The 23,112-nt window shown below is 52.6% G+C and overlaps 1 protein-coding gene across 1 annotated transcript in view; it reads left to right on the top strand.

Annotated features, from left to right (window-relative positions):
• Positions 1-611: 611 nt before the first annotated feature.
• The window catches only part of WIZ (WIZ zinc finger), a gene marked incomplete at its 5' end in the record, with an annotated part of 48,101 nt that continues 25,600 nt past the window's right edge, over positions 612-23,112 (top strand). Inside the window, 3 exons of the mRNA XM_083881956.1 lie at positions 612-888; positions 15,983-16,043; positions 19,931-22,185. Coding sequence (XP_083738082.1) covers positions 612-888; positions 15,983-16,043; positions 19,931-22,185 — 2,593 coding nt within the window. The remainder of the gene's footprint in view (positions 889-15,982; positions 16,044-19,930; positions 22,186-23,112) is intronic.

Below are 23,112 nucleotides of genomic sequence, written 5' to 3'. Positions count from 1 at the left end.
TCTCCTCTTTTTTTCCTCATTTTCTCCTGGTTTCCTCCTGGTTTTCTCCTGTTTTTTCCCTCATTTTCTCCTGTTTTTTTTCTCATTTTCTCCTGGTTTTCTCTTGTTTTTTTTCCTGTCTTTTCCCTCATTTTCTCCTGTTTTTTTCCTCATTTTCTCCTGGTTTTCTCCTCTTTTTCCCCTCATTTCCTCCTGGTTTCCTCCTGGTTTTCTCCTGTCTTTTCCCTCATTTTCTCCTGGTTTTCTCTTGTTTTTTCCCTGATTTTCTCCTCATTTTCTCTTGTTTTTTTCCTGTTTTTCTCCTCATTTTCTCTTAGTTTTCCCCTCATTTTCTCCTTGTTTTTTTTCCTCCCTTTCCCCCTCACTTCCTCTTCATTTTCCCCTCACTTTCTCCTGTTTCTCTCCTCACTGTCTGTTCTTTCTCGCGCAGGTTGTGCCGTCAGTCCCTGCAGTGCCGTCGCCGCGCCCTGTCCCGAGCGGCCCCACATCACCATCCTCATCCTCATCCTCACCATCACCATCCTCATCCTCACCATCCCCACCATCCTCACCATCCTCACCCCCACCATCCTCATCCTCATCCCCACCATCCTCCCCCCGAGCCCCCCGGGATGGAGAGGAGCATCCCCGAGTTCTCGGATCTCCCCGGCGACGGCGGCCGAGCCTTTCCCATGGCGCCCCAGCCCGGCCCAGACCCGCCAGGGTTCCTCCTCCAGGACGCCAAAACCACCGCGGGGCCGGGGCTGGAGGAGGGCCCGGCGCTCTACGGCACCGAGGAGGCCCCGACGGGGAGCCACGAGGGCAAGGAGCTCCGCGAGGAGCCCGAGTTCTTCTCCTCGCTGGCCCGGCACGAGCCCGACGTGGCGCTGGAGGCGCGCGACGAGCCCGGTGAGTGCCGGCGGCGACGCCGGGGACGTCTGGGGTCGGGTCGGTGGTGTTGGGATTGTGGGGGTGGAGCCGCGAGGGGTTGGGGTGGGAGGTGGTTTTGGGGATGGTGTTGGGTGTTTTATTGATGGTGTTGAGTGTTTTGGAGATGGTGTTGGGTGTTTTGGGGATGGTGTTGGGTGTTTTGGAGATGTTTTTGGTTGTTTTGGGGATGGTGTTGGTTGTTTTAGAGATGTTTTTGGTTGTTTTGGAGATGTTGGTTGTTTTGTTGGTGGTGTTGGGTGTTCTGTTGATGGTATTGGTTGTTTTATTGATGGTGTTGGGTGTTTTGGGGATGGTGTTGGTTGTTTTATTGATGGTGTTGGTTGTCTTGGAGATGTTGGTTGTTTTGGAGATGGTGTTGGTTGTTCTGTTGATGGTGTTGGTTGTTTTGGTGATGGTGTTGGGTGTTTTGGGGATGGTGTTGGTTGTTTTGGAGATGTTGGTTATTTTGGGATGTTGTTGGGTGTTTTGGAGATGGTGTTGGTTTGTTGATGGTGTTGGGTATTTTGGGGATGGTGTTGGCTGTTCTGTTGATGGTGTTGGCTGTTTTGGAGATGGTGTTGGGTGTTTTGGAGATGTTGATTGTTTTGGTGATGTCTTTGGTTGTTTTGGAGATGGTGTTGGTTTGTTGATGTTGTTGGTTGTTTTGGAGACAGTGTTGATTGTTTTAGAGATGTTTTTGGTTGTTTTGGAGATGTTGGTTGTTTTGGGGATGGTGTTGGTTGTCTTGGAGATGTTGGTTGTTTTGGGGATGGTGTTGGTTGTCTTGGAGATGTTGGTTCTCTTAGAGATGGTGTTGGTTGTTTTGGACACAGTTTTGGTTGTTTTGGAGATGGTGTTGTTTTGTCAGTGGTGTTGGTTGTTTGGTTGATGGTGTTGATTTTGTCAATGATGTTGGTTGTTTTGGAGATGTTGGTTGTTTTGTCAGTGGTGTTGGGTGTTTTGGAGATGGTGTTGCTTCTCTTGGAGACAGTGATGGTTGTTTTGGAGATTTTTTGGTTGTTTTGTTGATATTGTTGATTGTTTTGTTGATGGTGTCGGTTGTTTTGGAGATGTTGTCGGTTGTTTTGTTGATGGTGTTGGTCGTTTTGGCAATGCATTGGTTGTCTTGGTGAAGGTGTTGGTTGTCTTGGTGCTGGTTGTTTCAGCAGTGGCGGTTTTTTCGGTGATGGTATTTCAGCGATGGTTGTTTCAGTGATGTTGGCTCTCTCTTGGTGTTGGTTGTCTTGGTGATAGTGTTGGTTGTTCCAGTAATGCCATTGGTTGTTTTGTTGATGGTGTTGGTAGTTTCGGTGATGGTGTGGCTCTCTAGAAGATGATGTTGTTGGTTGTCTTGGTGATGGTGTTGGTTGTTTTGGTGTTGGTTGTTTCGTTGATGGTGTTGACTCTCTTAGACATGACATTGGCTCTCTCTTGGTGTTTTGGTGATGGTTTGGTGTTGGTTGTTTTGGTGATGCTGCTGGTTGTTTTGGAGATGGTGTGGCTCTCTTGGTGATGCTGTTGGGTGTCCTGGTGATGGCATTGGTTGTCCTGGTGATGGTATTTCGGCGTTGGTTGTCCTGGTGACGGTATTTTGGTGTTGGTTGTCCTGGTGATGCCGTTGGCTCCCTGCTGGTGTTGGTTCTCCCGGTGCTGACTCTCTTGGAGATGGTGTTTGGTCTCTTGGTGTTGGCATTGGCTCTCCTGGTGATGGTTTTGGTTTGGTCTCTTGGTGATGGTGTTGGTGGGTGTCTCTTGATGTTGGCCCTCTTGGCATTGGCTCTCTTGGTGACGGTGACAACTCCTGGCACTGCCATTGGCTCTCCTGGTGACAGTGACAACTCCTGGCACTGCCATTGACCCTCCTGGTGACGGTGACAACTCCTGGCACTGCCATTGGCTCTCCTGGTGACGGTGACAACTCCTGGCACTGCCATTGGCTCTCCTGGTGACGGTGACAACTCCTGGCACTGCCATTGACCCTCTTGGTGACAGTGACGTGTCCTGGCACTGCCATTGACCCTCTTGGTGACGGTGACAACTCCTGGCACTGCCATTGACCCTCTTGGTGACAGTGACGTGTCCTGGCACTGCCATTGACCCTCTTGGTGACGGTGACAACTCCTGGCACTGCCATTGACTCTCTTGGTGACGGTGACAACTCCTGGCACTGCCATTGGCTCTCTTGGTGACGGTGACAACTCCTGGCACTGGGGTTGGCTCTCCTGGTGACGGTGACAACTCCTGGCACTGCCATTGGCTCTCCTGGTGACGGTGACAACTCCTGGCACTGCCATTGGCTCTCCTGGTGACGGTGACAACTCCTGGCACTGCCATTGGCTCTCCTGGTGACGGTGACAACTCCTGGCACTGCCATTGACCCTCTTGGTGACGGTGACAACTCCTGGCACTGCCATTGACCCTCTTGGTGACGGTGACAACTCCTGGCACTGCCATTGACCCTCTTGGTGACAGTGACAACTCCTGGCACTGCCATTGACTCTCTTGGTGATGGTGATGATCTTCTCTCACGGTCATGGTGGTGACTCTTGGCATTGGCGCTGACTCTTGGTGACATTGTTGGTTCTCTTGGTGACATTTTTAGTTCTCTTGGTGACATTGTTGTCCCCTTGGTGACATTCTTGGTTCTCCTGGTGGCATCGTTGCTTCTCCCGGTGACATTCTCAGTTCCCTTGGTGACACTGTCGTTCTCTTGGTGACACTTTTAGTTCTCTTGGTGGCATCACTGTCCCCTTGGTGACATTCTTGGTTCTCCTGGTCGTATTGTTGTTCTCTTGGTGACATTTTAGTTCTCTTGGTGGCATCACTGTCCTCTTGGTGACATTCTCGGTTCTCCTGGTGACACTGTTGTCCCCTTGGTGACATTCTTGGTTCTCTTGGTGGCATCATTATCCCCTTGGTGACATTGTTGGTTCTCCTGGTGACATTCTTGGTTTTCTTGGTGACGCTGTTATCCCCTTGGTGGCATTCTTGGTCCTCCTGGTCATGCTGTTGTCCCCTTGGTGACATTGTTGGTTCTCTTGGTGACATTTCCAGTTTTCTTGGTGACATTGTTGGTTCTGTTGGTGACACTGTCAGTTCTGTTGGTGACATTGTCCCACCCTTATCTCCCCCTGCCCCGTGGGCAGGGACGGTTGGGGCCGGCTTTGGGGTCAGGGTGGGGTTGGGTTTGGGGTCAGGGTGGGCTGGAGATGGATTTGGGGTGTCTGGGGCCATGTTTGGGGTTTTTGGGGCTGTATTTGGGGTCACTGGGGGTGTTTGGGGCCGTGTTTGGGGTCAGGGGTTGTTAGAGCCTTGTTTGGGGTTTTGGATCCGTGTTTGGGGTGTCTTGAGCCATGTTTGGGGTCACTGGGGGTGTTTGGGGCTGTGTTTGGGGTCAGGGGTGTTTGGGGCCGTGTTTGGGGTGTTTGGGGTTGTTTGGGGCCACGTTTGGGGTCGTGTTTGCTCCGGTCCTGCCAGTGGGACTTTGGTCTGGATTTTGGGGTGAGCAGAGCTCCAGGTGCCCCCAAAGCCCTGATTTAATTGGGACCCGTCCCAGTGAGTTTTGGGGTTTGTTTGGGGTTTATTTGGGGTGAAATGGTGTCGTTCTTATGAGGTGGCTCCTTCCCTGAGTTCCTCCAGTCCCAGAACCCAAAATTCCCTTATCCCAAAATTCCATCTGGGCAGGATTATCGAGGTCCAGAGCCAATTTTTGGATTTCTTTATCCCAAAAATCCAAATGGGCATGGGGTCCTTAAGGTCTGGAGCCAATTTTTGGGATTTCTTTATCCCAAAAATCTACCTGGGCGAGGTCTGGAGCCAATTTTTGGGATTTCTTTATCCCAAAATTCCATCTGGGAAGGATCTGTGAGGTCTGGAGCCAATTTTTGGGATTTCTTTATCCCAAAATTCCACCTGGGAAGGATCAGTGAAGTCCAGATCAAATTTTTTGGGATTTCTTTACCCCAAAATTCCATCCAGGAATGGTTGGGATGGGATCAGTGGGGTCTGGAGTGAAATTTGGGGTTTCTTTATCCCCAAATTCCACCTGGGAGGGATCAGTGAGGTCCAGAGCCAATTTTTTGATTTCTTTATCCCAAAATTCCATCCTGGGAAGGATCAGTGAGGTCTGGAGCCAATTTTTGTGATTTCTTCATCCCCAAAATCCCACCCGAGGCCTGCGGCAGCTGCCGTGCCCGTCCTGCCGGGGTTATAAATAACACCCCAAATCCCAAATCCCAAATCCCAAATCCCGACCCGGGAACGGGGCCGCGGGATATAAATAACCCAACACGGGATTTGGGGGGTCCCAAAGTGGGGCAGGGACAGGGAGAGTCCCCAGGGGGGATTTGGGGGGTCCCAAAGTGGGGCAGGGACAGAAAAGGGTCCCCAGGGGGATTTGGGGGGTCCCAAAGTGGGGCAGGGACAGGGAGAGTCCCCAGGGGGGATTTGGGGGTCCCAAAGTGGGGCAGGGACAGAAAAGGGTCCCCAGGGGGGATTTGGGGGTCCCAAAGTGGGGCAGGGACAGGGAGAGTCCCCAGGGGGGATTTGGGGGGTCCCAAAGTGGGGCAGGGACAGAAAAGGGTCTCCAGGGGGATTTGGGGGGTCCCAAAGTGGGGCAGGGACAGAAAAGGGTCCCCAGGGGGGATTTGGGGGTCCCAAAGTGGGGCAGGGACAGAAAAGGGTCCCCAGGGGGGATTTGGGGGGTCCCAAAGTGGGGCAGGGACAGAAAAGGGTCCCCAGGGGGGATTTGGGGGGTCCCAAAGTGGGGCAGGGACAGAAAAGGGTCCCCAGGGGGGATTTGGGGGGTCCCAAAGTGGGGCAGGGACAGAAAAGGGTCCCCAGGGGGGATTTGGGGGGTCCCAAAGTGGGGCAGGGACAGAAAAGGGTCCCCAGGGGGGATTTGGGGGGTCCCAAAGTGGGGCAGGGACAGGGAGAGTCCCCAGGGGGGATTTGGGGGGTCCCAAAGTGGGGCAGGGACAGAAAAGGGGGATTTGGGGGGTCCCAAAGTGGGGCAGGGACAGGGAGAGTCCCCAGGGGGGATTTGGGGGGTCCCAAAGTGGGGCAGGGACAGAAAAGGGGGATTTGGGGGGTCCCAAAGTGGGGCAGGGACAGGGAGAGTCCCCAGGGGGGATTTGGGGGGTCCCAAAGTGGGGCAGGGACAGGGAGAGTCCCCAGGGGGGATTTGGGGGGTCCCAAAGTGGGGCAGGGACAGAAAAGGGGGATTTGGGGGGTCCCAAAGTGGGGCAGGGACAGGGAGAGTCCCCAGGGGGGATTTGGGGGGTCCCAAAGTGGGGCAGGGACAGAAAAGGGTCCCCAGGGGGGATTTGGGGGGTCCCAAAGTGGGGCAGGGACAGGGAGAGTCCCCAGGGGGGGATTTGGGGGGTCCCAAAGTGGGGCAGGGACAGGGAGAGTCCCCAGGGGGGATTTGGGGGGTCCCAAAGTGGGGCAGGGACAGAAAAGGGGGATTTGGGGGGTCCCAAAGTGGGGCAGGGACAGAAAAGGGTCCCCAGGGGGGATTTGGGGGGCCCCAAAGTGGGGCAGGGACAGAAAAGGGTCCCCAGGGGGGATTTGGGGGTCCCAAAGTGGGGCAGGGACAGAAAAGGGGGATTTGGGGGGCCCCAAAGTGGGGCAGGGACAGAAAAGGGTCCCCAGGGGGGATTTGGGGGTCCCAAAGTGGGGCAGGGACAGAAAAGGGTCCCCTGGGGGGATTTGGGGGGTCCCAAAGTGGGGCAGGGACAGGGAGAGTCCCCAGGGGGGATTTGGGGGGTCCCAAAGTGGGGCAGGGACAGAAAAGGGTCCCAAAGGGGGATTTGGGGGGTCCCAAAGTGGGGCAGGGACACAAAAGAGTCCCCAGGGGGGATTTGGGGGGTCCCAAAGTGGGGCAGGGACAGAAAAGGGGGATTTGGGGGTCCCAAAGTGGGGCAGGGACAGAAAAGGGTCCCAAAGGGGGATTTGGGGGTCCCAAAGTGGGGCAGGGACAGGGAGAGTCCCCAGGGGGGGATTTGGGGGTCCCAAAGTGGGGCAGGGACACAAAAGGGGGATTTTTGACCCAAAACATGAAATTATGACCCAAAAATGGGTATTTTTGACCCAAACCCCAGAATTTTATGGCCCAAAATCCATGAATTTCGACCCAAACCCCAAATTTACGGCCCAAAAACGGGGATTTTTGACCCAAAAATGGGGATTTGGGGCAGAAATTCATGTTTTGGGTCAAAAATTCCCATTTTTGGGTCATAAATTCATGTTTTGGGTCAAAAATTCCCATTTTTGGGTCATAAATTCATGTTTTGGGTCAAAAATTCCCATTTTTGGGTCATAAATTCATGTTTTGGGTCAAAAATCCCCGTTTTTTGGGCTGCAAATTTGGGGTTTGGGTCGAAAATCACGGATTTTGGGCTGTAAAATTCTGGTTTTTGGGCTGAAAAATTCAAGTTTTGGGGCTGTAAAATTCTGGGTTTTGATCTGTAAAATTGGAGTTTTTGGGGCTGTAAAATTCCAATTTTGGAGATGTAAAATCCTGGTTTTCGGGCTGTAAAATCCTGGGTTTTGAGCTGTAAAATCCCAATTTTTGGGCTGTAAAATCCCAGTTTTTGGGCTTTAAAATTCCATTTTTTTGGGCCGTAAAATCCCAATTTTTGGGTTGTAAAATCCCAGTTTTTGGGTATAAAATCCCAGTTTTTGGGCTGTAAAATCCCAGTTTTTGGGCCATAAAATCCCAGTTTTTGGGCTGTAAAATCCCAGTTTTTGGGTTGTAAAATCCCAGTTTTTGGGCTGTAAAATCCCAGTTTTTGGGCCATAAAATCCCAGTTTTTGGGCTGTAAATTCCCAGGTTTTGGGTTGTAAAATCCCAGTTTTTGGGCTGTAAAATCCCAGTTTTTGGGCTGTAAAATCCCAGTTTTTGGGTTATAAAATCCCAGTTTTTGGGTTGTAAAATCCCAATTTTTGGGCTGTAAAATCCCAGTTTTTGGGTTATAAAATCCCAGTTTTTGGGCTGTAAAATCCCAGTTTTTGGGCTGTAAATTCCCAGGTTTTGGGTTGTAAAATCCCAGGTTTTGGGTTATAAAATCCCAGTTTTTGGGCTGTAAAATCCCAATTTTTGTGCTGTAAAATCCCAGTTTTTGGGTTATAAAATCCCAGTTTTTGGGCTTTAAAATTCCATTTTTTTGGGCCGTAAAATCCCAATTTTTGGGTTGTAAAATCCCAGTTTTTGGGCTGTAAAATCCCAGTTTTTGGGCTTTAAAATTCCATTTTTTTGGGCTGTAAAATCCCAATTTTTGGGTTGTAAAATCCCAGTTTTTGGGTATAAAATCCCAGTTTTTGGGCTGTAAAATCCCAGTTTTTGTGCTGTAAAATCCCAATTTTTGGGTTATAAAATCCCAGTTTTTGGGTTATAAAATCCCAGTTTTTGGGCTGTAAAATCCCAATTTCTGGGCTGTAAAATCCCAATTTTCAGTCACTGTGGGAACCCCATATTCCATTTTTCAGGGTGACTTTTCCCTTCAGCTCCAACCTTTCCCAAATCCCAAAAAAATCCCAACAAAAGTTTGTTTTTCCCTGGGAATTTTAGGATAAAATTTTAATTAATTGATTGATTTATTTATTATTTTTATTTATAAAATTTTTATTTTTATTTACAAAATTTTTATTTTTATTTGTGACCGTGGGGGTGGCTGGAACTTCTGTCCCTGGGGAAAAAAAAATGAAATTTTGGGGGAAAAAATAATAAATTTTCAGTGAATTAACAACAAAATCAGGAATAAATAAAATTATTTTAATTGTCCTAAATCAGGATAAACCCAAAGAATTTCATCCCTTTCACCCCAAAATGGATTTTTGGTCACTTTTCCCACTTTTGTCCCATTTTTAGGGGATTTTTGGTCTTTTTTTCCACTTTGGTCCCTTTTAAATGAGATTTTTTTGCCTTTTTTCCACTTTTTTAGGGGATTTTTGGGCCCTTTTCCCACTTGTGTCCCATTTTAGGAGATTTTTTGGGCTCATTTCCCACTTGGGTCCCTTTTAAAAGGGATTTTTGGGCTCTTTTTTCACTTTTTTTGGGATTTTTGGGGTCTTTTCTCACTTGGGTCCCTTTTAAAAGAGATTTTTTGGCTTTTTCTCCACTTTTTTAGGGGATTTTTGGTCACTTTTCCCAAATTTGTCCCTTTTTTAGGAGATTTTTTGGGCTCATTTCCCACTTTTGTCCCTTTTTTAGGAGATTTTTGGTCACTTTTCCCACTTCTGTCCCATTTTAGGAGATTTTTTGGGCTCATTTCCCACTTGTGTCCCTTTTTGAGGAGATTTTTGGGCTTTTTTCCAACTTTTTTAGGGGATTTTTGGGCTCATTTCCCACTTTTTAAGGGGATTTTTAGTCACTTTTCCCAATTTTGTCCCTTTTTAGGAGATTTTTGGGCTCTTTTCCCACTTGGGTCACTTTTAAAAGGGATTTTTGGGCTTTTTTTCTGCTTTTTTAGGGGATTTTTGGGCTCATTTCCCACTTATGTCTCTTTTAAAAGATATTTTGGGCTCTTTTCCCACTTTTTCAAAAAAGATTTTTGGGTCCTTTTCCCACTTGTGTCCCTTTTAAAAGGGATTTTTTGGGGTTTTTTTTCTACTTCTTAAGGGGATTTTTGGGCTCTTTTTCCACTTGGGTCCTTTTAAATGAGATTTTTGGGCTCTTTTCCCACATTTTAGGGGATTTTTAGGCTCATTTCCCACTTATGTCTCTTTTAAAAGAGATTTTTGGGCTCTTTTCCCACTTGGGTCCCTTTTAAAAGGGATTTTTGGGCTTTTTTTCTGCTTTTTTTAGGAGATTTTTGGTCACTTTTCCCACTTGGGTCCCATTTTAGGAGATTTTTGGGCTTTTTTTCTGCTTTTTTAGGGGATTTTTGGGCTCATTTCCCACTTTTTAAGGGGATTTTTGGTCACTTTTCCCAATTTTGTTCCTTTTTTAGGAGATTTTTGGGTCCTTTTCCCACTTGGGTCCCTTTTAAAAGGGATTTTTGGGCTCATTTCCCACGTTTTTAGGGGATTTTTGGTCACTTTTCCCACTTGTGACCCATTTTTGGGGGATTTTTGGGCTCTTTTCCCACTTGGGTCCCTTTAAAAAGGGATTTTTGGGCTCTTTTTCTGCTTTTTTGGGGGATTTTTGGTCACTTTTCCCATTTTTGTCTCATTTTTAGGGGATTTTTTTGGCTCATTTCCCACTTGGGTCCCTTTTAAAAGAGATTTTTTGGCTTTTTCTCCACTTTTTTAGGAGATTTTTGGTCACTTTTCCTGCTTGGGTCCCTTTAAATGAGATTTTTGGGCTCTTTTCCCACTTGGGTCCCATTTAAATGAGATTTTGGGCTCTTTTTCCACTTTTTAGGGGATTTTTGGGCTCATTTCCCACTTTTTTAGGGGATTTTTGGTCACTTTTCCCACTTTTGTCCCATTTTAGGAGATTTTTGGGCTCTTTTCCAACTTGGGTCCCTTTAAATGAGATTTTTGGGCTTTTTTCCCACTTTTTAAAAAAGATTTTTGGGTCCTTTTCCCCCTTGGGTCCCTTTTAAATGAGATTTTTTGGCTTTTTCTCCACTTTTTTAGGGGATTTTTGGGCCCTTTTCCCACTTGTGTCCCATTTTTAGGGGATTTTTGGTCACTTTTCCCAATTTTGTCCCCTTTTTAGGGGATTTTTGGGCTCTTTTCCACTTGTGTCCCATTTTAGGAGATTTTTGGGCTTTTTTCCCACTTTTTTAGGGGATTTTTGGTCACTTTTCCCACTTGTGTCCCATTTTTAGGAGATTTTTGGGCTCTTTTCCCACTTGGGTCCCTTTTAAAAGGGATTTTTGGGCTCTTTTTCCACTTTTTTTAGGTGATTTTTGGTCACTTTACCCACTCGTGTCCAGCTTTTCCTCCTCCCTGTGATCTGCAAGTTCCAAACCACGGCTGGATTTTATTTTATTTTATTTTATTTTATTTTATTTTATTTTATTTTATTTTATTTTATTTTCCTTTAGTTTTTTTTTTATCTTTCCAGGGATTTTTGTCGTTTATTCCCACCCCTCCCATTCCCGGGATTTCCCTGGAAGGTTTGGGCTCCCCCCTCCCCCTCCTTCCCCTCCTCCTCCATCCAAAACTTCTCCAAATTTGTTTTTTTTCCTCCCAGAATTTTCCTGGAATGCGGAGCCGGGATTGGGACAGGATTTTCCTGGAGCGATTCCAGCCCTGGGGGATCCTCCCCAAATCCCACAGATCCCCCTTCCCTCGGCATTTCCCTCCTGGGGTGGTTCTTCTGGGTCAGGGACCCCCGAACCCCTTTGGGGACATCCCAAAAATCCCAAAAACCCCTTTGGGGACATCCCAAAAATCCTCAAATCCCCTTTGGGAACATCCCAAAAATCCTCAAACCCCTTTGGGAACATCCCAAAAATCCTCAAACCCCTTTGGGGACATCCCAAAAATCCCTGGGATGTTTCTCCTGGGTCAGGAATCCTCAAATCCCTTTGGAAACATCCCAAAAATCCCAAAAACCCCTTTGGGGACGTCCCAAAAATCCCTGGGAACGTTTTCCAGCTCCTTTGGGATGTTTTTCCTGGATCAGGGACCCCCAAACCCCTCTGGGGACATCCCAAAAATCCCTCGGAATGTTTTCCAGGTCCCTTGGGATGTTTCTCCTGGATCAGGGACCCTCAAATCCTTTTGGGAATGTCCCAAAAATCAATGGGAATGTTTCTTCTGGATCAGGGACCCTCAAATCCTTTTGGGAAAAGTCCCAAAAATCCCTGGGAACGTTTTTCAGCTCCTTTGAAACATTTCTCCTGGATCAGGGACCCCCAAACCCCTTTGGGGACATCCCAAAAATCCCTGGGAACGTTTTCCAGCTCCAAATCCCTTTGGGGACCTCCCAAAAATCCTCCAAACCCCTCTGGGGACATCCCAAAAATCCCTGGGATGTTTCTCCTGGATCAGGGACCCTCAAATCCTTTTGGGAAAAGTCCCAAAAATCCCTGGGAACGTTTTTCAGCTCCTTTGAAACATTTCTCCTGGATCAGGGACCCCCAAACCCCTTTGGGGACATCCCAAAAATCCCTGGGAACGTTTTCCAGCTCCAAATCCCTTTGGGGACCTCCCAAAAATCCTCCAAACCCCTCTGGGGACATCCCAAAAATCCCTGGGAATCCCCTGGGACGTTTCTCCTGGATTAGGGACCCTCAAAACCTATTGGGAACATCCCAAAAACCCTCAAATCCCTTTGGGGACATCCCAGAAATCCCCCAAACCCCTTTGGGAATATCCCAAAAATCCCTGGGAATGTTTTCCAGCTCCTTTGGGACATTTCTCCTGGATCAGGGACCCCCAAACCCCTTTGGGAAAATCCCAAAAATCCCCCAAACCCCTTTGGGAACATCCCAAAAATCTCTGGGAATGTTTCTTCTGGATCAGGGACCCTCAAATCCTTTTGGGAACGTCCCGAAAATCTCTGGGGATGTTTCTTCTGGATCAGGGACCCTCAGATCCCTTGGGGAACATCCCAAAAATCCCTGACAATGTTTTCCAGCTCCAAATCCCCTTTGAGGACATCCCAAAAATCCCTTTGGACGTTTCTCCTGGATCAGGGACCCCCAAATCCTTTTGGGAAAAGTCCCGAAAATCCCTGGGAACGTTTTTCAGCTCCTTTGGGAATTTTCTCCTGAATCAGGGACCCCCAAACCCCCTTGGGGACCCCCCAAAAGTCCCTGGGAACGTTTTCCAGCTCCAGATCCCCTTTGAGGACATCCCAAAAATCCCTGGGATGTTTTTCCTGGATCAGGGACCCCCAAACCCCTTGGGGAACATCCTAAAAATCCCTTGGGACGTTTCTCCTGGATCTGGGACCCCCAAATCCCTTTTGGGAACGTCCCAAAAATCCCTGGGAACGTTTTCCAGCTCCTTTGGGGTGTTTCTTGTGGATCAGGAACCCCCAAACCCCCTTGGGGACCCCCCAGAAGTCCCTGGGAAGGTTTTCCATGGATTTTCTGGGTCAGGGCCGGGGCGCGGCTGCTCCCGCGGCCTCTCCTGGATCCGGCCCCAGGTCGGGGCCTCATTTCTTGGAAAAGCAGCAGAGCAGCTGCTCCGGGGGAAGAGGGACCGGGAAAAGCTCGGGAGGGACGAGTTTATCCGAGTTTTGGGGCCGTTTTTTGGGGGAATCGGGAGGATCCTGGAAGGGCCGTGTTGTCCCGGGGGTGTCAGAGGGATCTGGGGGTCCCACCCGGGCGGGATCGGCCCCCGAGGGGGTTTTGCAGCCCCTGGGGAGGGGAGGGGGGAGGAACCTCCTGAACCTCCTCCCTTTTTCCGTGGATTTGATCCAGAGTCGGAGCTGGGGAGGCTCCGAGTGCCTTTGGCTGGGGCTGGGATCGGCCTGGGGGCGTTCCCGAGGGGATTTGGGATCGGTTCTGTGACGTCATCGGTTTTTCCATGGATCTGCTCCATGACATCACCGGATCTCCCATGGATCTGCTTCGATTGGGACATTCCAGAGCTCATTTGGGATCAATTCTGTGACGTCACCGGATCTCCCATGGATCCACTCTCATGGGGACATTCTAGGGCTCATTTGGGATCAATTCTGTGACATCCCTGGATCTTCCATGGATCTGCTCCAATGGGGCTGATTTGGGATCGATTCTGTGACGTCACTGGATCTTCCATGGATTTGCTCCAATTGGGACATTCCAGGTTTATTGGGGATCAATTTCATTACATCATCAAATCTCCCATGGATCTGCTCCGTGACATCACCAGATCTCCCATGGATCTGCTCCAATGGGGACGTTCCAGAGCTGATTTTGGGATCAATTCTGTGACATTCCCGGATCTCCCGTGGATCTGCTCCATGACATCACTGGATCTCCCATGGATCCGCTCCAATGGGGACATTCCACAGCTCATTTGGGATCAATTCTGTGATGTCACTGGCTCTCCCATGGACCTGCTCTATGACATCCCTGGATCTTCCATGGATCCGCTCCCATGGGGCTGATTTGGGATCAGTTCTGTGATGTCACCAGATCTCCCATGGACCTGCTCCAATGGTGACATTTCAGGGCTCATTTGGGATCAATTCTGTGATGTCATCGGATCGTCCATGAATCTACTCCATGATGTCAATGGATCTCCCATGGATCCGCTCCAATGGAGCTGATTTTGGGATCAGTTCTGTGATGTCACCGGATCTCCCATGGATCTGTTCCTATGGGGACATTCCAGAGCTGATTTGGGATCAATTCCATGACATCATCGACTCTCCCATGGATCTACTCCCATGGGGACATTCCAGAGCTCATTTGGGATCGATTCTGTGACATCACCAGATCTCCCATGGATCTACTCCAATGGGGACATTCCAGAGCTCGTTTGGGATCGATTCTGTGATGTCATCGGCTCTCCCATGGATCTGTTCCATGACGTCACCGACTCTCCCATGGATCTGCTCCAGTGGGGACATTCCAGAGCTGATTTGGGATCAATTCCGTGACGTCACCGGATCTCCCATGGCTCCATTCCCACGGGGACATCCCAGGACAATCCCAGGGCACTGGGTCCATCCCAGTTCTCTGTGGGAATTTATTTAGGGTGGATTGGAGAAGGAAGAACTTCCATTTGTCTGTTTTGAGGATTTTTTGTGAAATTTCCACGTTTTTCTCCTTCCGTCGCGCTCGTTCCCCGGGAATGTCGGGATTATCCACCCCGGGCACCTTTGGTTGGACCCGCCCTGGGTGGTTTTGGGGCTGGAAGAGCCAAATTTGGGGCCGTGGGATGGATTTGGGGCCGGGCTGGGACGTGGGGAGTGGAATTCCCCCCTCTCTGTATTTCCAGGGGAATTTTGGGCCAGAAATTCCCCAATTTTGGGGCATCTCGTGGTCCTGAGTGACCAGGTGAGGGTTGGGTTTGATCTTGGAGGTCTCTCCCACCCGTGGCCTTTCCGTGATTCGTCTTTTCCGACCTGAATTGTTCCATGGCTGGGAATTTCCATGGTGGAATTCCTCCTGGCGCCGGTAACGACCCCAAGGCCGCGCCGTCCATGGCTGGGAACCTGGGCTTGGGTTGGGTTGGGTTTGGTTGGGTTTGGTTGGGTTGAGTGGGTTGGGTTTAGATTGAATTGGGTTGGGTTGGGTTGGTTTGGGTTTGGTTGAGTTGGGTTGGGTTGAGTTGGGTTGGGTTGAGTTGAGTTGGGTTTGGTTGAGTTGAGTTGGGTTTGGTTGAGTTGGGTTTGGTTGAGTTGGGTTTGGTTGAGTTGGGTTTGGTTGAGTTGGGTTGGGTTTGGTTGCATTGAGTTGGATTTGGTTCGGTTGAATTTGATTCGGTTGAATTGAGTTGGGTTTCGTTGGGTTGGGTTTGGTTTAGTTGAGTTGGGTTGGGTTTGGTTCGGCTGAGTTTGGTTGGGTTTGGTTGGGTTTTATTGAATTGGGTTGGGTTGAGTTGGGTTTAATTTGGTTGTGTTGGATTAAGTTGTGTTTGGTTGAGTTAGGATGAGTTTGGGTTTGGCTGGGCTTCATTGGGTTGAGTTGGGTTGAGTTGAGTTTGGTCGAGTTGGGTTTGGTCGAGTTGGGTTTGGTTGAGTTGGTTTTGGTTGCATTGAGTTGGATTTGGTTCAGTTGAATTGGGTTTGGTTGAGTTTGGTTTGGTTTGGTTGAATTGAGTTGGGTTTGGTTGAGTTGTGTTTGGTTGACTTAGGATGAGTTTGGGTTTGGCTGGGCTTCGTTGGGTTGAGTTGGGTTTGGTTGCATTGAGTTGGATTTGGTTCAGCTGAATTGGGTTTGGTTGAGTTGAGTTTGGTTTTTTTGGTTTGGATGAGTTGGGTTTGGCTGGCTTTGGCTGAATTTGGTTTGATTGGGTTGAGTTAGGTCTGGTTTAGTTGAATTGAGTTGAGTTTGGTTTGGTTGAGTTGGGTCTGGTTGAGTTTTGTTGGATTGGGTTTGGTTTGGTTGAGTTTGGGAAGCTCTGGGAATTTTGGGAAGGCTCCTGGCCCTCGCAGAGCTCTGGGAATTCTGGGAATGCTCCTGGAGCTCTGGTTTTCCCAGGACAATCCTGACCCGGGTCTGTCCTTGTTTTCCAGACGAGCCCGACCCCGACCTGTCCGGAGCCGTCCCGGCCGCGGCTCAGCGCACCCAGCTCGGGTGAGTGCCCGGGGAGGGTCACAGTGTGCCCTGCAGACATCCCAGATCCCTCTGGATCCGTCCCAGTTTGTCCTAAAGAGATCCCAGTTCCCCCTGGAGAGATCCCAGTTTGTCCTGGAGAGATCCCAGTTTGTCCTGGAGAGATCCCAGTTTGTCCTGGAGAGATCCCAGTTCCCCCTGGAGAGATCCCAGTTTGTCCTGGAGAGATCCCAGTTCCCCTGGAGAGATCCCAGTTCCCCCTGGAGAGATCCCAGTTCCCCTGGAGAGATCCCAGTTTGCCCTGGAGAGATCCCAGTTCCCCTGGAGAGATCCCAGTTCCCCTGGAGAGATCCCAGTTCCCCTGGAGAGATCCCAGTGTGCCCTGGAGAGATCCCAGTGTGTCCTGGAGAGATCCCAGTGTGCCCTGGAGAGATCCCAGTTCCCCTGGAGAGATCCCAGTTTGTCCTGGAGAGATCCCAGTGTGCCCTGGAGAGATCCCAGTTTGTCCTGGAGAGATCCCAGTTCCCCTGGAGAGATCCCAGTTCCCCCTGGAGAGATCCCAGTGTGCCCTGGAGAGATCCCAGTGTGCCCTGGAGAGATCCCAGTTCCCCTGGAGAGATCCCAGTTTGCCCTGGAGAGATCCCAGTTCCCCCTGGAGAGATCCCAGTTCCCCTGGAGAGATCCCAGTTCCCCCTGGAGAGATCCCAGTTCCCTTGGAGAGATCCCAGTTCCCCCTGGAGAGATCCCAGTTCCCCCTGGAGAGATCCCAGTTCCCCTGGAGAGATCCCAGTTCCCCCTGGAGAGATCCCAGTTCCCCTGGAGAGATCCCAGTTCCCCCTGGAGAGATCCCAGTTTGTCCTGGAGAGATCCCAGTTCCCCTGGAGAGATCCCAGTTCCCCTGGAGAGATCCCAGTTTGCCCTGGAGAGATCCCAGTTTGTCCTGGAGAGATCCCAGTTCCCCCTGGAGAGATCCCAGTTTGTCCTGGAGAGATCCCAGTTTCCCCTGGAGAGATCCCAGTTCCCCCTGGAGAGATCCCAGTTCCCCCTGGAGAGATCCCAGTGTGCCCTGGAGAGATCCCAGTTCCCCTGGAGAGATCCCAGTTTGTCCTGGAGAGATCCCAGTTCCCCTGGAGAGATCCCAGTTCCCCCTGGAGAGATCCCAGTTCCCCTGGAGAGATCCCAGTGTGCCCTGGAGAGATCCCAGTTCCCCCTGGAGAGATCCCAGTTCCCCTGGAGAGATCCCAGTTTGTCCTGGAGAGATCCCAGTTCCCCTGGAGAGATCCCAGTGTGCCCTGGAGAGATCCCAGTTCCCTGGAGAGATCCCAGTGTGCCCTGGAGAGATCCCAGTTCCCCCTGGAGAGATCCCAGTTCCCCCTGGAGAGATCCCAGTTCCCCTGGAGAGATCCCAGTGTGCCCTGGAGAGATCCCAGTGTGCCCTGGAGAGATCCCAGTTCCCCTGGAGAGATCCCAGTTCCCCCTGGAGAGATCCCAGTTCCCCCTGGAGAGATCCCAGTTTGCCCTGGAGAGATCCCAGTTCCCCTGGAGAGATCCCAGTTCCCCTGGAGAGATCCCAGTTCCCCTGGAGAGATCCCAGTTCCCCCTGGAGAGATCCCAGTTCCCCTGGAGAGATCCCAGTGTGCCCTGGAGAGATCCCAGTTTGTCCTGGAGAGATCCCAGTTCCCCCTGGAGAGATCCCAGTTCCCCCTGGAGAGATCCCAGTTCCCCTGGAGAGATCCCAGTGTGCCCTGGAGAGATCCCAGTGTGCCCTGGAGAGATCCCAGTTCCCCTGGAGAGATCCCAGTTCCCCCTGGAGAGATCCCAGTGTGCCCTGGAGAGATCCCAGTTCCCCTGGAGAGATCCCAGTTTGTCCTGGAGAGATCCCAGTTCCCCCTGGAGAGATCCCAGTTCCCCCTGGAGAGATCCCAGTTTGCCCTGGAGAGATCCCAGTTTGCCCTGGAGAGATCCCAGTTCCCCTGGAGAGATCCCAGTTCCCCCTGGAGAGATCCCAGTTCCCCCTGGAGAGATCCCAGTTTGCCCTGGAGAGATCCCAGTTCCCCTGGAGAGATCCCAGTTCCCCCTGGAGAGATCCCAGTTCCCCCTGGAGAGATCCCAGTTTGCCCTGGAGAGATCCCAGTTCCCCTGGAGAGATCCCAGTTCCCCTGGAGAGATCCCAGTTTGTCCTGGAGAGATCCCAGTTTGTCCTGGAGAGATCCCAGTTCCCCTGGAGAGATCCCAGTTCCTCTGGAGAGATCCCAGTGTGCCCTGGAGAGATCCCAGTTCCCCTGGAGAGATCCCAGTTCCCCCTGGAGAGATCCCAGTTCCCCCTGGAGAGATCCCAGTTTGCCCTGGAGAGATCCCAGTTCCCCCTGGAGAGATCCCAGTTCCCCCTGGAGAGATCCCAGTTCCCCCTGGAGAGATCCCAGTTCCCCTGGAGAGATCCCAGTTCCCCTGGAGAGATCCCAGTGTGCCCTGGAGAGATCCCAGTTCCCCTGGAGAGATCCCAGTTCCCCTGGAGAGATCCCAGTTCCCCTGGAGAGATCCCAGTTCCCCCTGGAGAGATCCCAGTTTGCCCTGGAGAGATCCCAGTTCCCCCTGGAGAGATCCCAGTTCCCCCTGGAGAGATCCCAGTGTGCCCTGGAGAGATCCCAGTTTGCCCTGGAGAGATCCCAGTTCCCCCTGGAGAGATCCCAGTGTGCCCTGGAGAGATCCCAGTTTGCCCTGGAGAGATCCCAGTTCCCCTGGAGAGATCCCAGTGTGCCCTGGAGAGATCCCAGTTCCCCCTGGAGAGATCCCAGTTCCCCTGGAGAGATCCCAGTTTGTCCTGGAGAGATCCCAGTTCCCCTGGAGAGATCCCAGTTCCCCTGGAGAGATCCCAGTTCCCCTGGAGAGATCCCAGTTCCCCTGGAGAGATCCCAGTGTGCCCTGGAGAGATCCCAGTGTGCCCTGGAGAGATCCCAGTTCCCCTGGAGAGATCCCAGTTCCCCTGGAGAGATCCCAGTGTGCCCTGGAGAGATCCCAGTGTGCCCTGGAGAGATCCCAGTGTGCCCTGGAGAGATCCCAGTTCCCCTGGAGAGATCCCAGTTCCCCCTGGAGAGATCCCAGTTTGTCCTGGAGAGATCCCAGTTCCCCCTGGAGAGATCCAAGTTCCCCTGGAGAGATCCCAGTTCCTCTGGAGAGATCCCAGTTCCCTTGGAGAGATCCCAGTTTGCCCTGGAGAGATCCCAGTTCCCCTGGAGAGATCCCAGTTCCCCTGGAGAGATCCCAGTTTGCCCTGGAGAGATCCCAGTTCCCCCTGGAGAGATCCCAGTGTGCCCTGGAGAGATCCCAGTTCCCCCTGGAGAGATCCCAGTGTGCCCTGGAGAGATCCCAGTTTGTCCTGGAGAGATCCCAGTTTGCCCTGGAGAGATCCCAGTTTGCCCTGGAGAGATCCCAGTTCCCCCTGGAGAGATCCCAGTTCCCCCTGGAGAGATCCCAGTTCCCCCTGGAGAGATCCCAGTTTGTCCTGGAGAGATCCCAGTTCCCCTGGAGAGATCCCAGTTCCCCCTGGAGAGATCCCAGTTTGTCCTGGAGAGATCCCAGTTCCCCTGGAGAGATCCCAGTGCCCCCTGGAGAGATCCCAGTTCCCTCTGGATCCGTCCCAGTTTGTCCTGGATAGATCCCAGTTTGTCCTGGGGAGATCCCAGTTTGTCCTGGAGTCATTCCAGTTCCTCTGGATCCATCCCAGTTCCCCCTGGGCACATCCTGGTTGTGTTTTCCCCAATTCCCATTTTTCACCCCAGTTTGCCTTCCATCCGCAGCCCCGAGGAGGAACATCTGGAATTCCCTCAGGCTCTTCCAGCCATGGCAGGGTGGGGTTTGTGCCTTTCCCCAATCCCCATTTTTCACCCCAATCTCCCTTCCATCCGCAGCCCCGAGGAGGACGATGACGAGGAGGAGCCGCTGTCCTTCCCCCGGGCTCTGTTCGGGCCGGACGTCCCGGCCGTGGCCGTGGCCGTGTCCTGGGACTGCCCCGGCCCGCAGGAAAGCACTTTAGAGAGACTCCCGTGCCCCGGGGACTCCCGGGACTCCTCTCCCTTCCCCCTGGAGCCGCGCCTGATCCGCCTGGACGCCGAGCACGCCGAGGCCGCCCCGGAGCAGAGACGGCCCCACAAGGAACCAAAGCAGCAGCAGCCGGAAGGACTCGGGGCCGCCGGGACGCCGGAGAAACGCCGCCGGGGCCCGCAGAGGCTGGAGTGGATCTCCAGAGCCCCCGGCAGCCCGGCCTTCCAGGAGCTCAGCCCGGCCTTCCAGGACCTCAGCCCGGCCTTCCAGGAGCCCCCCCAAGCCCCAGATGTAGCAGCCGCCTTGTCCTTCCCGGGCAAAGCCAAAGCGGCCGAGAGCTGCCGGCGGAAGGTTCCGGAAGCGGCCGAGCCGCTGTGCTGGGCCCCGCCGCGGCCGGACGCTCCGGCCACTCAATCCTGGACGGTCAACGCCGAGGACTCGGTGGAGCGGCTGCTGCCGGCGGCGCCATGCGGCTCCTACGTCTGCGGGGTGCTGCTGGAGGAGCCCCCCAAACACCACCAGGATGAAGAGGAGGAGGAAGACGACGACGACAACAACCCCAGCGTGTTCACCTGCATCGAGTGCAGCATTTATTTCCGCCGCCGGGAGCACCTCCTGGAGCACATGCTGCAGCACAACCGCGGCGCCGAGCGCGGTGCTGCCGACGACGCCGACGACGCCGCGCCGGGCGGGCGGTGCCGGTTCCGCTGCGCCGAGTGCGGCTGGGCCCTGGGCGACCCGGCCTCGCTGGAGCGGCACCGCCGCCTGCACCGCGAGTCGCGGCACCGCATCCTGCAGGAGATCCAGAAACTCAACGAGTTCCCCGACGAAGGGCGCGAGGCGCGGCTGCAGTGCCCCAAGTGCGTCTTCGGCACCAACTCCTCCAAGGTGTTCGTGCAGCACGCCAAGATGCACGTCAAGGAGAGGAAGGAAAGCGCCTCCAGGGGCTCCTCCTCCTCCTCCTCGGGGCTCTTCGGGGACGGGTTCAGAGCCCCCCAGGAGGTGCCCGGCAAAGCCCCCGGCAGAGCCTGCGCCCTCTGCGGCTTCCCGGCGCCCACCGAGCACGTCCTCAGGGAGCACCTGAGGTACGCCCACTCCTCACACTTCTCCTGGCAGCACGAGGCCTTCCGGGAGGATCCTGAGCGGCCGGGCACCAGCCGGGACTCCTACGGCAACGAGTTCTTCCCCAAAGCCGAGGAGTTCTTCCCCAAAGCCGAGGAGTTCTTCCCCAAAGCCGAGGAGTTCTTCCCCAAAAGCGAGCGGCTCTTCCCGGCCCCGCCCCGCGACGGCTCCTCGCACCTGGAGCCGGCCACGCCCGCCTTCCCCTTGGCTCAGCCCAGGTGTGACAAGAGCCACGGGGCCACCAAGAGGGACCCCCAAGGCTCCAGGCACGCCAGGAAGGGGGTGACCCACCCCAGTTTGGGGTTCTCGGGGTTTTCCTCGCCCCAAAGCTGCTCCCTGCTGAGGAAACGGGCGGGGGCCGCCCTGGACGGGGACCCCGAGGAGCCCCAGCAGCACCAGCAGTGGCCCTCAGAGGAGGAGGATGAAGATGAGGATGAGGAGGACGCTGAGACCACCGTGAGCATCCCTCAGGCCGCGCTGGAGCTCAAGAGAACCTTCAGGGCCACCCTGAAATCCACAGACCCCGCGGTGACCTCGGAGGAGCAGCAGCACCAGCTGAGGATGACGGTGCCCCTGGTGCTGCTGCAGGACGTGAACCCGCGGCCCAAAACCACCAGGAAAGCCAGGCTGAAACCCCTGAAAAGAAAGAAAAAACACCACCAACACCATCAACACCAACAACACCAAGAACATCTTTCCACCAACGACAATTTCCTGCTGGAGGATCCCCTCCCTTTGGACGTGCTGCTGCTGGAGGCTCCTCTGGAATCTCCCCTGGAGCTGGAGGAGCTTTTGGGCTCGGAAAACTCGTCCCTGAAGAGCGAGGAGAGGAGGTGTCCCTACTGCCCCGACCGTTTCCACAACGGCATCGGCCTGGCCAACCACGTGCGCGGCCACCTGAACCGCGTCGGCGTCAGCTACAACGTGCGCCACTTCATCTCCGCCGAGGAGGTCAAGGCCATCGAGCAGAGCTGCTCCTTCCAGAAGAAAAAGAAAAAAGGTGGGTGGAAAATAATGGCCTCTTTTTTTTTTTTTTTTTTTTTTTTTTTTTTTTGGGGGGGTGGTTTGGGGGTTTTTTTGGGAGTTTTTTTTGGTTTTTTGGGGGTTTTTTTGGGGTTTTTTTGGGGTTTTTTTGGGATTTTTTTGGGTTTTTTTGGGTTTTTTTTTGGTTTTTTTTTCTGGGAGAGAATTAAGGGGTTTTTTGGGGGGTGTTGGATGGAGGTTCTGGGGTTTTTGTGGTGAATTTTTGGGGTTTGGGATGGGGATTTTGGATTTTTTTTTTTTTTTTTTTCAACTTTGACCTGGGCACGTTCAGCCTGATGGGGTGGATTTTGGTGGATTTTTTTATAGTTTTTGTTGGGTTTTTTTGGGATCCTGGTGGCCCTGGTAGCTCAGACACCACCACTGACCTTTCCTCCTCCTTTCCAGTGGCCAACTTTGACCCGGGCACCTTCAGCCTGATGGGGTGGATTTTTCTGGCAGTTTTTGGTGGTTTTTTGGTGGTTTTGGGTGGCGTTTTTTGGGATCCTGGTGGCCCAGACACCATCACTGGCCACCTGTTCCTCCTCACAGTGGCCAACATTGACCTGGGCACCTTCAGCCTCCTGGGGTGGATTTTGGGGGTCTTTTGTTGGGTTTTTTTGGGTTTTTTTGGGGATCCTGGTGCCCCTGGCCCCACCACTGACCATTCCTCCTCCTTTCCAGTGGCCAACTTTGACCCGGGCACCTTCAGCCTGATGGGGTGGATTTTTCTGGCAGTTTTTGGTGGTTTTTTGGTGGTTTTGGGTGGCGTATTTTGGGATCCTGGTGGGTTTTTTGGGATCCGGATGCCCCTGGTCCCCTCACTGACCCCTCACCTCTTGTTGCAGTGGCCACTTTGACCCGGGCACGTTGAGCCTGATGGGGTGGATTTTGGTGGTTTTTTTCT

The sequence above is a fragment of the Zosterops lateralis genome, assembly GCF_965231275.1.
Source record: "Zosterops lateralis genome assembly, chromosome: 36".
NCBI lineage: Eukaryota > Metazoa > Chordata > Aves > Passeriformes > Zosteropidae > Zosterops > Zosterops lateralis.
Note: the sequence above shows the minus strand (reverse complement) of the source record. Positions and strands in the feature narration are given on the sequence as shown.